This window comes from Harpia harpyja, chromosome Z (assembly GCF_026419915.1).
Source record: "Harpia harpyja isolate bHarHar1 chromosome Z, bHarHar1 primary haplotype, whole genome shotgun sequence".
In the NCBI taxonomy this organism is placed as follows: Eukaryota; Metazoa; Chordata; class Aves; order Accipitriformes; family Accipitridae; genus Harpia; species Harpia harpyja.
In genome coordinates this window covers 61,562,878-61,579,543 of record NC_068969.1, presented here as the reverse complement: position 1 = coordinate 61,579,543, position 16,666 = coordinate 61,562,878, and the positions used below count along the sequence as shown (strand labels likewise).

At 47.0% G+C, this 16,666-nt stretch overlaps 1 protein-coding gene across 6 annotated transcripts; it reads right to left on the bottom strand.

Annotated features, from left to right (window-relative positions):
• Positions 1 to 612: 612 nt before the first annotated feature.
• On the bottom strand, positions 613 to 13,698 carry FUT10 (fucosyltransferase 10). Of its 6 annotated transcripts, none has more exons than XM_052775865.1 (6): positions 13,530 to 13,601; positions 11,529 to 12,188; positions 11,261 to 11,464; positions 8,386 to 8,671; positions 2,615 to 3,450; positions 613 to 857 (listed from the first exon to the last, which is right to left on the bottom strand). In XM_052775865.1, exons 3-6 carry the CDS (start codon positions 11,339 to 11,341, stop codon positions 633 to 635), a joined length of 1,428 nt encoding a protein of 475 aa, XP_052631825.1. In that variant the 5' UTR covers positions 11,342 to 11,464; positions 11,529 to 12,188; positions 13,530 to 13,601; the 3' UTR covers positions 613 to 632. The 6 variants fall into 6 exon arrangements, with proteins under 6 accessions (XP_052631825.1, XP_052631827.1, XP_052631829.1 ...); XM_052775867.1 differs by having other exon boundaries at positions 12,109 to 12,188; XM_052775869.1 differs by having other exon boundaries at positions 12,134 to 12,188.
• Between the last annotated feature and the right edge of the window lie 2,968 nt (positions 13,699 to 16,666).

Here is a 16,666-nt window from a genome sequence, read left to right as displayed (position 1 = left end):
AATCTGTCCCTGGACACTATCAGATGGTGCTTCCTTGTGCCAAGCACTAATGCACTTTACATTGGCACTGAGTGTCAGGACACAAAGCTTGCCAAGTCCCTGCTAAATCTGCTGATGCCAGGAAAATTGATAATAAACAGCTAGCCAGGGACACAGTCCCAAGTTTTTCTTCTACCACCAGAGCAGCACAGAAGCTGTACCAGTGCAATGATGTCAGCTCCTCTCCAGCTTGTGGCTATCAATGCAGCAAACAAGGGTCCTGGACTGGAAAAAAAGGGGTCCTGAGGCCATGAACACAGGTATGTATCTGAAGATGGAGGGAGATCGACCTGCTTCATGGGAATTAGCTGTGTGCTTAAAACTGCGTTTTGAGAACCTTGACGACTTGTGTCTTAATGCTCAAACATCTGAACTAATGACAACTAATATAAATATATATGTATACATATCACCTGGCAGGATGATTCTATTGTTTAGCACTCCTTAGTACCCCTTGAGCACTGAACATACTAAATTCAGTCTTACAGGTCTACTTCCTATGGCTACCAATCCCACATAGGATAAGGTCACCCACAAAAGAAAATTCCACAGACTCCTACAAAGTGCTCGCTCTGATTTACAGGTCATTGTGTTTATTCCTGGAAAACAAGCATCCAAAATTCTTGAGCTGTAAAATTCCTGTTCCTTTCCACCAGGTGCCTCAGCGCCCAGGCTTCTTTCTTGGATTGCTCAAAGCTTGGTATCCACATGTCTTGGAGAGAAGTCCAGCCAGGGTTTGAAGATGAGAACCAGAACGCCTCTGGTTTGGGGCAGCTCAGATGGTTAACCTGAGCCTTCCATCTCTGAGGCAGCTGTCCCTAGCAATGGAGAGGAATAAAAGGGGTTATTCAGGGGCCCTGGCAGACAGAGAAGAAAGGTGCTATGCCATTAGTAAACCATCAAACCATGCCAGTGACATTTTCCTTCCCACTACAGGCTCTAGCCATGTCCTTGTGGATGTCAGCGGGTCAGCTATCCCCATAGTGTCCAGGACAAGGCCAGTCATGCTGACAACAGTCTGAGTCTCAGATCAGGTCTGGCTGCAAATGAGCAGCACCAGCCCACCCAAACTGAAATTCTAAGGCAAGGAATTCTATTTTCATCATTATATTCTGTTTTCATCTTAAATATACACACACATAATGAGATTTTTTTAAGGAGAAAAAACAAGCCATGAATCTGACCAGGAGAGCAAACTGGTCTTCATAATTTTCTTTACTAGAGAGCCACAAAAGCATGGGGAAGGAATATCTGTATCTAACCTATTCTATACCTCTCCACAGTTGTATTTCAAACTCAAAGAGAGGACATCTGTCCACATTTGCACCAGACTCAAACAGGAAAGTCTGCTTAAATGTAATGCTTACCAGTCTGCATTCCCCATCACTTCAGCTCACCTTAGTAACTTCAAATGCTTTCTTCATCTCCCTTTTACTGGCTGACCACATAGTGTACTGCTCAGACTGTGACCAGCTAAAATACAGCCTAATGAATATAGGACAGCTGTAGGATACTAGAGTCATTGACCAGTTCCATTACTGGACATAAAAAGTTTTTTGAGTTTTTTTCTCCACTGAGCTCATGGAGAGTTTAAAAAATGGCTACTGACTCTTGGTATGTAAACCTGGAAACCTTAAACGAATGTGGCAACTAAAATGAGTATCCACCAACTCAGAAATATATGTGGTGAGAGTTTTTAGCTTCAGACTAATTCCAGGTAAAGCTCTGTTTATACCAGCCAAATCCACCACAGCTAGCAGCCTCAGGAGACTGAACAGCTCATGGTGCCTTTGAAATGGCCTGCTGGTGTCATGGCTGGCACCCTTGCAAGACTGCTGGACCCTCAGTGCTGGGCTTCCCTGATAAGACAGCCATTTCTAGCCGGTCTCTATCAGCATAATTTCAGGAGGATTAGTCCAGGAGAAAAAGGTCCAATTCCTCTCACAAACGCACAACCTGGCTTAAATATCGATGTTCCAATGTTTAGTCACCAAATGTGGCCACAGACAATGGCATGTTGTCACTACAGGTTTGAATGTACCCACACATATGCAGACCCAGACAGTCATAGAGTACTTAAGTCAGGAGGGACCTCCAGTGATCATCTAGTCCAGTTCCCTCTTCCAAACACGTCTAATCATATCTAATTGTCTAGGGCAGCATTGAGTTGAGTTTTAAAACACCTCCAAGGACAGAGATCCCACAGCCTCTCTGGGCAACCTGTTTCTAAATGTTCAGGTCATCTAAAGCAAGTCAGCAAGTTAGGCTACTCTCTGTAACCTGATAAAAACCTCCTCCCTGAACAATTCAAGCCGCTTTCTGCTGAAAGGACCACCAGCTCAACGGTCAATGTGTATGAGCTCAAGCACTGCTGCAGTATGAGGGACACATGCTCTGGCCATGCACCCACACCTTCTGCCAACACCTTTTGACGTGAGGATGCACAACCCAATGGCGTTGCAATACCAGTGGTTGTAGGCTGGACAGAAATCTGGTAACCAAACTTCCTGGGACAAATCTGAGCCTAGTGCCATTTTAAAGCCTCTCTGAGACATAAGGACAAAGTCACATGTACCTTTTCTTTCCTTCTGATGTTTTCCCACACTCTGTTACACACCATGCACTCAAAGGTGTCAATGTAGTTGTCCTGGGTGATATCTTGCACTCCCCACTTTCGTTCCTTCATCGCTGTAAGCAGTCTTGAGTTGGAAATGTCCCCTTTCAGTTTCCATCGTAGGTAGGACTCATATTCTTGATCGTTTGTATCCAGCATTTTGATATAGTGGGCCAGTTCCCGCGGGTGTGAAAAACTGGATACCAGGATTGCACTCTTGTTACTAGGAAGCCAGTCTACAATGCTGGGAGACCCAAAGTACACTGGCACCACTCCCAACTTCAGCGGCCGCCAGAGTTTTTCGGTGATGTAATCTTCACAGACAGCATTTTCAAAAGCAAGAATGAACTTGTACTGTGCCAGTATTTTATAGAAGTTCCGATCATCCATGGCAGTTGGATTTCTGAGATGTTGAGGAAGGTCTCTGTTACGCAGACATTCCCCGTAAGAGTCTACTTCAATGTGGCACATCAGCTCACGCACATAGCTGTCCCGATCAGAAGGAGGGTTGCAGTCAGACTGCACATATACAAGTGGTGCAAGCCTCTTCCTCAGGTTGTTCTTCATCTGCAGTGGGATCATGTACCTCAACGACTTCAGGACCTCTACACCCTCAAGGTACTGAGTGGTCAGCGGTAGGTGAGAATGGCGGCTAAAGGTTGCAGTGTGGTTGAATAAGGTGATGGTCGGTTCATGGAAGAGTTTGTAGTTGTTTTTTGGTGACTCTTCATGGAAAAGGGCCCAGTCATGATAGTCTCTACGAGGGAGAGGTAGGCTGTCTATCCTGAAGTCAGTACCTAGACAAAAGCAAACAGTGTTTAGTCTGCCCCTATCTGTCATGCAACACTAAGTACAATGACACAGAAGCCTAGTTTTAATTTAATATCAGCCCTACAACCGTCACATTTCTGACATTGTAAGGCAATACTGCAAAGAGAGCAATTCATGCAAAGACAGAGGAGTGTTATGACAGATAAAACTGAATTTGGCAACAGAATAACCTAGAGAATGGGGATCAGTAGTTAATATTAGAAATAGTTTCCTTTCAGGTCATATTAGTTTAAAGGCCTCTCATTTCAAAGGCTCACTAGGAATCTTATATTTTAATGCACTGAAATTAGACTACTAAGGTTCTGTAAATAGGGGAACAGATGGTATTGTCTCCATCTATGATGTGAGCAAAATGGTCACTGCAGGGCTCAATTTTGTTCTAGTACCAAAATAACAAAAAGATGCTAAAATATTGGACAGGGTTAAGGAGAAAAATTACAAGAATGTCTTCAAGTCTTGGAAAGACATTGTACTATAGAGACTCTGGAAGCCAATCTATTTAGTTTATCAAAGAGAGAATTAAGAGATAATGTTATCACAGCTGCCTCCCAGATACATAAAGAAGCAGCTTCTGGCAGAAGATGGCTCCTCAAACAAATGCCAATAGTAGAAGAAGAACAATGTCTAAACTCTAAAAACAGACCACTGCAGCTGCTTGCGCCTCCCCGCAAGGACACAGAGCCTCCATAACAACTTTGGAAAGCTGTGGTGGAAGCTTTAGGACAAACCTAGAAGCCTTTTCTCAAAGTCTGATCTGTGCAAAACTGAATTCAAAATATCAGCTCATGAATCTGACACTTGGTCTCCCTTCAGTACCGCTGTATTACACTTATACAACTAGCCTTATTGCAGATTAAATGCAAAGCTGATGAATCTCTTTCAAGGTACTTCCTCACTGTCTTGTAACTGTTTTTCACTTTTACTTGTATCTGTTTTTTACTTAAGTACAAGCACTGAACATACAAAACTTTTAACTGGTATTGTCAAGCGAGCGAGGTTCAGTGTTTTCCACTGAAGGGTGGTCCCAAGCCCTCAACACTAAAAGGACAAAGGGCTGTGCCACTCTGAAAAATGCTATTTGCTGCCTCTGGTTTTGACATGTTATAGTGATACAAGAAGGTGAGGAAAACTGGAAGTGAATCAAATTCTCACAGGGAAGCTTATAAGGCCTATCTGGTTTTGAAAACACTTTGTTCTAAGTGATCCCCAGAAGAGAAGCAGCAGTGCATACAGACAATAATGAAAATGCTGTGGATTGAAATCATAGCACTTCAGCTGCACCCCTTGCAAGGGTGCTCACTCCCTCTTTAAGGTAGTATTGCAGGGAAGAGAGAAGAAAAATGCAGGAAAGAATGAGACAAGGAAAGGGATGAGAGAGTGTGGCGGGTTGACCCTGGCTGAATGCCAGGTGCCCACCAAAGCCGTTCTATCACTCCCTCCTCCTCAGCTGGACAGGGGAGAGAAAATATAACAAAGAGCTCATGGGTCGAGTTAAGGACAGGAGAGATCACTCACCAATTACCATCACAGGCAAAACAGACTCAAATTGGGGAAAATTAACTCAATTTATTACCAATCAGCCAGAGTGAGGTAATGAGAAATAAAACCAAATCTCAGAACACCTTCCCTCCACCTCTCCCTTCTTCCCAGGCACAACTTCACTCCCGGATTCTCTATCTACCCCCCTCAGTGGCACAGGAGGACAGGGATGGGGTTTACGGTCAGTTCATCACACATTATTTCTGCCGCTTCTTCCTCCTCAGGGGCAGGACTCATCACACTCTTCCCCTGCTCCAGCATGGGCTCCCTCCCATGGGAGACAGTCCTCCACGAACTTCTCCAACGTGGGTCCTTCCCACGGGCTGCAGTTCTTCACCAACTGCTCCAGCATGGGTCCCTTCCACGGCGTGCAGTCCTTCAGGAGCACACTGCTCCAGCGTGGGTCCCCCGCGGGGTCACAAGTCCTGCCAGAAAATCTGCTCCATGGGCTCCTCTCTCCACAGATCCGCAGGTCCTGCCGGGAGCCTGCTCCAGCATGGGATTCCCACGGAGTCACAGCCTCCTTTGGGCATCTGTCTGCTCTGGCGTGGGGTCCTCCACAGGCTGCAAGTGGATATCTGCTCCACCGTGGACCTCCATGGGCTACAGGGGGACAGCCTGCCTCACCATGGTCTTCACCACAGGCTGCAGGGGAATCTCTGCTCTGGTGCCTGGAGCATCTCCTCCCTGTCCTTCTTCACTAACCTTGGTGTCTGCAGGGTTGTTTCTCTTACATGTTCTCACTCTCTCTCCGTCTGCTGTTTCTGTGTCCCAACAATTTTTTTTCCTTCTTAAATATGTTATCACAGAGGCGCTACTACTATCGCTGATGGGCTCAGCCTTTGCCGGTGGCAGGTCCATCTCAGAGCCGGCTGGTATTGGCTCTGTCAGACACAGGGGAAGCTTCCAGCAGCTTCTCACAGAAGCCACCCCTGTAACCCCCCCCGCTACCAAAACCTTGCCACATAAAGCCAATACAGAGAGAGACAAAAATGCAACATGCAAAACTTACTAAACAAGGAGAAAATTAGGCAAAGAGAAACTTAAAGAAAAATGTTCTATAGATCAGAGCACATCAGAATGACTGATTCTAATGCAATGCTCAGTCAATATCAGTCCAACAAGAAGACAAAAGGCTCTTAAGGATTAAAGGGAAGATAACATCAGCATGTTCCCTACCCCATGAGATGAAGGAAATAAAGGAGCTTATGAGGGAATAAAGAAAGCACAAGACTACAATTACAAGCAATTTCAACTTCCAAACTACTAATTAGGAAATCTTATGTATGTGGTAAAGTGCAGAAGAGAAAGACAGATGCTGTCAGAAGTTCTGCATCTAAGGAGACATCTTTCATTCAGGATTCATACTCCAAGGACTGAACACTCCAGTGCAGAAAAGCTGGACATCCTCCTCCCTTAGGAACAACACCCCTGAGGTTCTGACAGCACAGCACCAGATCCAGCTCATGCTGACTCAGTTGCATTGCACTCACTACATGCAAAACTCTGTGAAGTACGTGACAGTGAAAAAGTGGAGTTGGGAATCCCTCTCAAAAGCAGAGACAAAATCCAGCAAGTGGATGCCACATCTCACTTCCAAACAGGAGATGGTGGCGCTTGACAAAGTCATCACCTACACCTAGGGGGTTCCCAGGCTAGGACAGTAAATCAGGACAAGCTGCCAAGGTGTTCCTAACAAAGCAGTTCTGCTCAAAAACATCTGTACCCCATATTTTTGCATAATATTTTTCCTAAGCTTTGGATCATTCTTCTCTTGACTACCTCACTGACCAAATATTAGGGGGAAATTAATGCAGTTTCTTTCGAAAGTGAAACTGTACCCTGATCCAACCTTAGCATGGAAATGCAGATGTTCGAGTCTTCAGCCAGCAGGCTGTTTAGAGGGTAATTCTGGAACATCAAAATCTGCCTTTTTGCAGGCCCACGGCTCAGTGCATCAAGGTGGTTGGGGCAGGGGACAGTGGTGGTGGTGGTATTGGGGGGGGGTGTAGCTTTTCTGTATTGATGCAGCATTTTTTTCACCTTCAATACCACCTATGACCTTTGTCTCTGGAGGTTTTAGCATTGTGAGATCATTTATTGTGGTTTAAAAATAAGTAATATTTTTGCATATTTTGACATTTGCCTTTACACAGTTCACAGCCAGCATCACTAGAAAAATAAAAAAGCTACAGGGATAGTGTTTTGCCCAGTGTAAATAGTCCTTTAAAAATAAGTAAGTAAAGCATGTCCACAAGCCTGCTGAAAATGAACAATAGTCCTAATGTTGAAACAGAGTTACTACCAGAGACCAAAACCACCAGACTTTACAGCTTTCGTGTGATGCAAACACAGCTTTCCTTGTCTTTTATTGGGTCCGCTTCTCATTCCTTTGCTGTCATTCCTTCACTTTCATACTTGACCACAGTATTATCAACTGACAAAGCTGACCTACTTGGAGCTCTGAAAAGACTAGTGATAAGAAGTTTTTGGTTCACTGGTAAGAACCAAGCTAAAGGTCCTTCCTTCTTATATTTCCAGTTCACCTGTATCCTGACTGAGTGAATGAGATTCAGGACTCTTGTTTTGTTTTGTTTCCAGACAAAGGAGCTGAACCTGCCAGTCACAAAAAAGCATTTGGCTTTTTTTTTCCACCTAAAACTCACTTTTTCTCTGAAAAGCAACCATATGGGGAAAAAGAACAAAATTAACAAAATAAGGCCTACTTTTAAAAGATGCATCTTTTGTGTTTTGTAGACTCACTTTACAGTACAGGTAGTGGGAAGTTTCTGAGGCGGCTGAGCCAGAGCAGCTCAGAAATTTGCACTAGCTGCTGCTCCCTGTGCAGAATCAATAGATTTCTTTCACTACTTTCCATTTACAGTCTGCTAGCAATCTCTCAGCACATGAGGCAGGGGAGTTGCACAGTTACCAGCAAGGGCATTATTTTAAGACAAAAGACATGCACAAGTGCAACAAAGGCCTTGCAGAACCTCTGCTAGGGGTGACAAGCTGGAAGACTGGAAAAAGCTGGCTCGATCTCAGACTGTCTTTTCATGACTTGGCAACTACAGGAAATTTATCTTTCCTCCCATAAACAGGGAGCACATGTGATTGGAAAGCAGCATGAGACAAGGCAACAGTCATCCCACAGACGTGCACCATCACTTTTCAGAGTCCTTTTACAGGGAACGTACGTCTCTGGATCCCTACTGATGGTATTCACCACCAGGCAAAGTTTAGCACAATGAGCTGTGTAATTTTCCTGCTCTCAGTGATTGCCACCTAGAATATTTAATCTCTAAAGGAAAATAACTGGGCAGGAGGGAAAGTTACTCCTTTAAAAAGAAACAGATCCTTACCATAGAACAGAAACGCTCTCGTCATCTGATTGTGCTGGTAGGTCTTGTTGATAGTAAAGAAGCAAACATCCTGTCCGCACTGACCCAGTCTCCCTGTCTCTCCAGTCAGGGGAGACCACCAGAGCAGGATGGGATAGTGATTTACATCAGACTCTGTCTTGAAGCTGCTGGGAAATTCCTGCTTCTTAAACTGAAAAGCGTGTATCTCCACAGGCTTTAATGGGCCACTGTGTAAACTGGAGATTACTGCCACCTTATTCTCTGAATTGCCCAGTTCAGTGATAACCTTCAGGGAAATAAACACAAAAATCACAGCGCATCACTGTCATTAGCCAGGACACCCGCTTGACAAGTCAGAGTTTAAGCATCAAGCACTAACTAAGTCTGCATGTGAAGTTCCTGTCAAAGTGGATGCATTTCACTGACTGCAGCACCATCCAGGTGATCTTATGTCAGAACAGCAAAAACTTTAATTTGGATTTGTCAGAAGAAGGGAGAAAATAAATTTCTGTACTGAGATATGGCCACATCACACGACTTAACAACACAACTTCCGCTTTCTCCTTGGAAAAAGCACAAAACAGAGAACAGCCATTCAGTAGCGAGGTTTCTTCTGGAAATTAGCTGTAAATAAATCATGAAGTTTTCATGTCTCTGTGTGGCCATCTGTACTCACTCCTACTAATTTTTAAACCACTAACTGAATAAACCAGGTGCAGACAGGTCTTAAAAGACAATGTAACTACAACTTCATGGCTAGGTAGAGGACAAAAATCTCATCTGCATGCAGAGAAGTGAAAGACCTACCAGTATAAACCATCATTTACAGATCTGAAGCCCTATGAGGAACCTTAAAAACTCTCCACCCATAGGATAAGCCTCTAACACTGCTCACCATCTGCCATGAGACAGATGTCCCCAGAAAATCTGGGGGATTTCTGGTGCCCAGGAAGCCACTGCTCTTTTCTACAGGTAGTACCTGACATAAAAGTGTCCTGGGGCAGAGAAGTCTGCTGAGCAAAGTAACAGAAATGGTGCCAGCACATATTGCCACAGGACACATAGCTCCTGCTGTTAGCTTAGGGGCAAAGACCTTCCCACTACCGTGCAAATGGCTTTTTGTGCATACACCTTCACAGGCAGTGCATAATGGCACCCCAGAAACAGCTGCAAGAATGATGCAGGAACTCAAACCCACCAGTCAGCTTTGGCCACAGCACTTTTGCTTGTCGGATGGCTCTGAAAGAGGATACTGGAAAGCGGGAGTGTTGTTTATATTAAGTTGTTTGGAAACATTTATCTTCCCTGATAGTTTTGCTGCATGCATTCATTTGGCTGTTTGCTGTGTCATTTGCTCTTACTGTGTAGCAAAACACACTGATAGTAGCTAGACTAAATAGGTTCTGTGCAACGCAGGATACTGGGAGAGCCCACACAGGAGGCTGTGCAAAGTGCAGCTGTACAGAAAAATACAGGAACACTCCCACATTGGCAAGTGGACAAGATACTAGCTGAGGAAAAGATTCATACATCTAATAGTTTGAAAAGATATAACTGCAGCAATACAATTGAAGTAAGTCTGTAACTATTTGATGTCCAGGTTTCTGCAGGAACGTGCTCCTTCTTTGCTTCCAAATTTTGCCCTGGCAGAATTTAAGGAACCTCTATATTTGCGTAGAATTTCTAGTAGCTCTCTCTGAACTCCTGGGGATTGATACACCACAACTATATCAACAGCTCATGTGCTACAGCAGTCCCAGCACCAGGGCACCAAGTGTCACTGTCCAGTGAACACTCCCAGATAAAAATCCCAGGTCTTAAAGACAATGTAACTACAACTTCATGGCTAGGTAGAGGAGAAAAGTGCAGAGAAGTGAAAGACCTACCAGACCTACCCAGGCAGAGGGAAGCTCTAACAAGCTCCAAATCTGCTTAGCTGTGGAGGTGCAGCGGAGTCTCAAACCCTCCCAATAAAGGTCCTAAAGACTTGCTAGTGTTACTCCTGTGCTAGGGCAGCCATATCACCTTTGGATGCCTTGTTCAGAGGAACACAACTGAAAGTGACCATTAAGTGTCAGTGACTGCCCTCCAACAAATGGCTCCAATTTGGAGTGGGCAGCTGGCCTGGGAAACCTTCAGAGGTCCTCCTGCTGGCTCCACTGGGAGTTACCTGAGGTACCTGTCTGAACCAGAGCCTCAGTTCAGAGCACAGCCCAAGCGGAAAGACATCTCTGGGGCAGATCCCGGCCTTCTCATGACTGAAGTCTCCTACAGTCCCATGACTGCCAGACAAGGCTGATTTAATTTGTCTAAAAGTTGTTCTCCTCTAACAAAAATCTAGGGTAACCTGCACCAGCCACAAATTAATACGCCTCCATCTTGATTTTTCTCTTATGCATTTTTTCACTGACCAGCTACTGGACTTTCCAACACTAAGAATGGCCTTTGAGTCAGGACTGATGGACAGATTTCCATTACCACTTACGCATGTGCTCAGATTTCCCTGGTCTGTCTGCCACGTTAATATGAAACGGGTCCAGCCTCGCCTCCCTGCCTAATGAGTTCAAACACATGAACAGAGGAGGCAATACTGGATGGAGGCAACACAACATGGCATGGTATGGTACACCACTCCTGAGAAACGCCTCCAGAAGCCAAGGAGCTATGCAAGAAAGGTGTTTTCTGTGCGATGTCACTTCTGGAGTCAGCTATTACCACCAGGCCAATGCTGCTGACAGAGGTTCTTTAAACACTCCTCTTAAAGCACACACTTCTACAGAAAATTTCTGTCGCCTACAATGCTCTCTCTCATCTGACAGAACTGTGTCATACTTTGAGAGCAATCTCATGCATACACCCCCGCTTGCCCCTGTACCTGGAGTGTCACCACGAAGAAAAAGGCAGCTGCAAAGCAGAAGCAAGACGCCCACAGTTTCTTCCTCCTCATCCTAATCATGCTGCACTGCCAGGCCTGCCAGAGCAGTTAGAGCTAAGTGTCAGGAAGGCCGGCTTGTCTGAAGTCTTCAGCCTTTGCTGCAGGGCTTTCCCACTCCATCCTTACTCTTCATGGTGACCGCTGCTGAAAAAGGGTACAGCATCAATAAAAAATGCTCATTCAGCTCAGTGGTTAGCTTGATGTCTACCCATAGCTTTCTGTAGGTGCCAGAGCCACATTTTGAGCCAGGTATCCAGAAAGCAGCTTGCACAAAACAGCACTCTCATGCACAGCCCCAGGCATCTACTCTCCTTCTGGTCACCCTGGACTTGGGCATCCTCTCAAAGCAGGGTCACACATCCTCTCATCCTTGCAGTCAGCATAGAGAGACACTGATGGGCCTGGCTCGGTCCTGTGTGGGAACGGCAGCCGTTTTCCTCAGTTTCAGATGGCAACTGCTGCTTTTCAGCAGACTCACAAACAGGTGAGGAATGAAAGACTTTCCTTCCCTGGACAAGCCCTGAAAATGCTCCTGGAGGAGGCACACAACTATCTGGCCTTGGGACTTACTACATGGCACTCTTCTGGGACTTCTGTTCACCAATGTATCTAGCCCAATGCATAGAGAAAGTAACCATACAGCATACACACAAATGCTGTCCACACCTAAAAACATTTAAATTTAACAAATTCCCCTTCCCTTGTAATCTACATCTGCGCTGGTCTGCCTCTTCTCAAATAACTCTCTCCCTTCCCCAATGATTTTTTGAGCCTTCACAGAGCCCTACTGTTTTGCTGTATGCTGGATTTCACTGTGTGAAAATCCCAACTCCTGACAACAGGAGTAGGTGCAAATTCCAGCTTCATCCTACAAAAAAAAAAAAAAAAAAGAGGATGGGAGAATGGTAAGACTTTATTTCTCAACACAGAGGAGTGAAGTTTGAAAATCTGGGTATTCTGAAAGCTCAGAAAGCAGAAACACACACAAAAATGTTTAATAAATTGCTACTTTAATTGCTATCTCTTTCAGAGATGTGCCTCGTGTCATTTAGGCTGGTTTTCCATGAAAAGAAGGTGTATTTGATTGTATTGTCTCCGTATGCATGCACCTGCCAGCTTTCCCCCCATCCTAATCCCATTCACAAAGTTCCAAAAACCTGACAAAGAGGGATGGGTCTGAAAACTACTGCCTGTTGTAGTACTACCTCTGTGGCACTGGCAGCTAGAGATAAAAAAATGATCCTGTTTCTGCTTCCACTGCAATATGAGTTCATCCCTTCCCACTGACCTCTGAAGAAAAGCCTCTTTAGTAAAATCTTACACAAAACCATGCTGTGTGAGTTCTGCTCTGCATGGGACAGCTGCTTTTGAAGGTTTTGTGTGGGCACAGAAGTGCACGCCTGCCAGCTGAGCACTTCTCAAATCAGGTAGGATCTTTTATAAAGCCTCTGCATCTTCTGTGCCTCCCGCATTATAGCCAAAACGGGGCATCAGGAGGGGAAGAGGATGAATTCTGCCAACAACTGTTGGTGAAAAGCTACTCAAGGCACATCCTGGAGCAGATCAGTATCTTTAACACCACGTCTTACCCTGTGCACGGCAAAAAGTAAGACTCTGATGACCCACTGAACGTCCCCCTACCCCCTGCCCGGTAAAAGAGTTGTAATCCTCCCATTTTTAGGTATTCTTCTAGAGGGGGAACTGCCCACTCCATGGGTGTGCTGTACCAGTTGCCCCAGGGTATTGCGCTGGGTCGGGGCTTCATTCTTGCACATGCAGCGCCCAGCACTCAGTACTTTTACCTAGCGATGCGGTGCGGTCCGCGCATCCCGTGGGCCACACAAGCTTCTGTCCTGTCCCAACTCCGCTGGCAAAGATGACCTTGCAGCGCTCTCCCACCTCCGTCAGGCCGAGCGGAAGAGTTGAGGCAAGGAGGGTAAACCACCACCCCGGCTGTCCCGCGGGAGCAGCAGCTCCCTGCAAATCCTCCCAGACTTCCTACCCGCTCTCCCTGCCGCCTCTCCCTCCAGCCCTGCCTCGCTCCATTTCTCCGGGCTCAGCATCCCCGCCGGGGCTGCGCCGCACCCCCCAACACCGCCCCTTCCCTTCCCGAGGCTCAGCCAGTCCCGCAGCCGCGGCGGGGGGCTGCAGCTTCGGCTCTGCTCCCCGCCGGGGCATCCTCCGGTCGGGCGCCCGCCGCTGTACTCACCCGGAGAAAGTCGCTCCCGCCTCACCGCCGCCGTCCCCCTCTGGTTGGGCTTGAGAGGGGTTGGGGTGTGTGGGGGTGTGGGGGGTTGTGTGTTCGGTTTTTTGTTTACTTTCAGTTTGTGCCCCCACTTGGTGCGGGGAGGGAGGCGGGGGGCGGGTGCTGGGCGAGGGCTGCGGCGAGGGCCGCGGCGAGGGCTGCGCCGGGGCCCGCGGCGGGGCGGCGTGGGTGCGCGCTCCCTCCGCCCACCGCGCTGCCAGCCGCCGGGGAGGGGAGGAATCGGCTCTTTTCGGGGTCCGCCAGGCTCTGAGGAGGAAACGCAGAGGGCTAAGCGGCCGGAGAGCGCCATCGCTTCCCCCCGGCCCGACTGCTCTTCCCTCAAGTCCCGCACTGCCAGACCTCACCCTCCCCCCAAAATAAATCCATCGCCGATTCCTATAGCTGTTGGCGTAATCGCGCTTTTCGCCATTTTATTCTTTAACAACGGTGCCGGTGCTGTCTTGGCGAGGACCGAGATTGACTGCATCAAGCCAGAGGGCAGACCGGAACAGAAATGCATCATGGCCGCTGAGGAGCGCCGGAAGAGGCGGCTGCGGCCCTCCCGGGGCGGGGACGGACACGCGCAGGCACCCCTCCGCCGCGCAGGGCTGCGGCGGCCATCCCGGCGGAGGAGCGTGTCTTGCCCCCCGCCTTCCCGAGGCGTCCACGCAGGGCCGCGGCGAGCCATCAGGAGAGAGCCCTGTACCTCAGCTCGGGGTTCCCCGGGGCTGGGCCACTCTTCAGGCAGTCTTTGGCATTTGTAGTGAAAGATGCTCTGAAAATCTGGTTCTGCTGGCTTGGGGCAGAGCCTGTATTTGTCCACCCGATACAGACACATGAACCATCCATGTTTGTATTCATAACACGTCTGCGTCGTACGTACGCATTTGTATTGACACACAGATACCCCATGCCTGCACACTTCTTCATATGTGCTTGTATTTATACACAAACGCTGGAGAGCACAGTCTCTGCTGCTTCTAGCCCGGACATGGCAGGCAGGGGAGGTGCAAGGGGACGATTATCTGGGGGAGTGGAGGGAGGAAGAACCGAGAGGAGGCAGAGGGAACACCTGATGTGCCTCAATTGAAATGCACGCGTGATACAAATCGCACAAATGTTACGCACACAGCTCATCTCCTTACTCTACAGGAATGGGTCATATCTCTGGCTTTCCTGAGAGGCTCACAGGGGTACCCAGCAGACAACCTGAACCCAGCCCTCTGCAGCAGTTCAAGAGACCCCCACCACACTGGCTCTGCCCCCTTTTCTCCATAGCTATGCTTGCCTGCCATGCATTTGGAGCAGTGCCCACCTCTTGCTGCACATACTGCACCATGGAGCTCTTGATTTCTCTCTGAGCTACCAGGCTCCTCCTAAGACGAAAACTGGTAACTGACACTGCAGTGCTGGGACACGACACATTTATTTATCCTCCACTCTTTGTTTAGAGCTTCATCGCAGCTCTCGTTCTATTGTTGCTTCTTCCCAAATGTCCTAGCTGCCAGAGCCATATTTTTAAGTAGAAGCTTCAGGTGGCATTTTAATATTCTCCGTGAAGTGTGATTACAGATATTAGACCTGTAACATGAACGATCTCCACTGAATCTGAGCCAGGAGGCATGCAGCAAGAACCTCCAAGTATTATTTTATAAAGCAGATCCACGCTAAGGCAGAGTCCTGCTTTTGCAGGCCCAACTAAGGCTTTCAGAGTGCCCCAAGGCTGAGAGGACTGAAGACAGCAGGCCACAACAAGTGCGTAGTTCAGTAAATTAAATTGAGCGGTTGTAGACGGATCAGAAACCTGTACAGTTTATGGAAGGATTTGCTGTGATCTCACTGGGTTTTGGTCTCGCCCATCATTTTAAAATTCAGTTATACTCATGACTTTCAAGCTTCTTTAGCTGGCAGACTCCCGAGTTGCTCTCATGAGGACACAACTTGTTTGTAACATGCTTAAGCTTCCTGCAACAGCCTTGGTTTTCTCAGTTACTGGCCCTCAAGCCTTTAGAAGCAGTCCCCAGACCCCAACAACCCACAGGTTCAGGCTGAAAATGCTAGTTCTGAGGGCAGTGGGATAGCTACCCTATCTGCTGTCCGTCTCATGCCATCAGCAAGATATTCTTGTACCAGCTCCATCCAGTGGCTGGCATCAGAGAAGCTTGCTTTTGTTTCTTGTCCTGCCATGCCGTTCTGAGGAAGTAAGCTCCTATTGCAGGATCTGGCCTGTCTGTAATCCATCTTAAATAGCTGGTAAAGATGATACCAGCATAAGAAACAGCAATGGCAGGTCATTACGTGTTAGTTCTGGAGGAAGCGTGACCAAAACCCAAATTGTTCCTCAAAGAGCAGAGCTAATAAACCAGATTTCTTGAAGATCTGTGCCTCAAGTGCCCTCTGCCCATGGAGAGCTGTTGGTATCTAACGAACTCGCAGTGCAACCTTTCCCTCTGCAGGTCAGGAACAGCAACTTCCCCTTCTGCTCTCTTACAAAACAGGATTTACTGCCTTTGAGGTTTCTCTCATTCATGTGTGCACATATACTCTGATCTGTTTATAATATACCTTGTTTCTTTGTAGGCTCATCTTGGTTCTTTCTCTGTTTTTTTTTTAGAATGTTCTGCATTTTATAACTTTTTTCTTTCACTTAGGTACGGCTGGATATTCTGTCTTTAGGTACGTCCTTCTCCATTTCCTTTCTGTTCTATTCATAGTCCTAGAATCCAAAGCAACCTTTCAGTAGATTGCTCTGTTTTTTCCCCTCCACTATGATGTTACTATAGTCTACATTACTGTAATACCCAGAGGCACCAACCAAACTAGGGACTCCAAACAGTCACTGTACAAACATCCTGGCAGAAACGAAGTCCCCAAGTGCATTAAAACAGGACAGAAAAAAGGCAGAGGCAAGGAAAGTACAGAGGCTAAGTGACTTCCCAAAGGAGACAAAGTTGCTCGGTGACAGAAGAACCACCTGCAAGCCCGATTCTTCCTTGTCCTGGATCTTGTGTTTCAACTTGCAGCCGTGCATTTATACTCCCTCACTGTTGCTCTGGCACCATTCTTCTTTCCCTAAAATCACTGTAAAACATGTGACACAC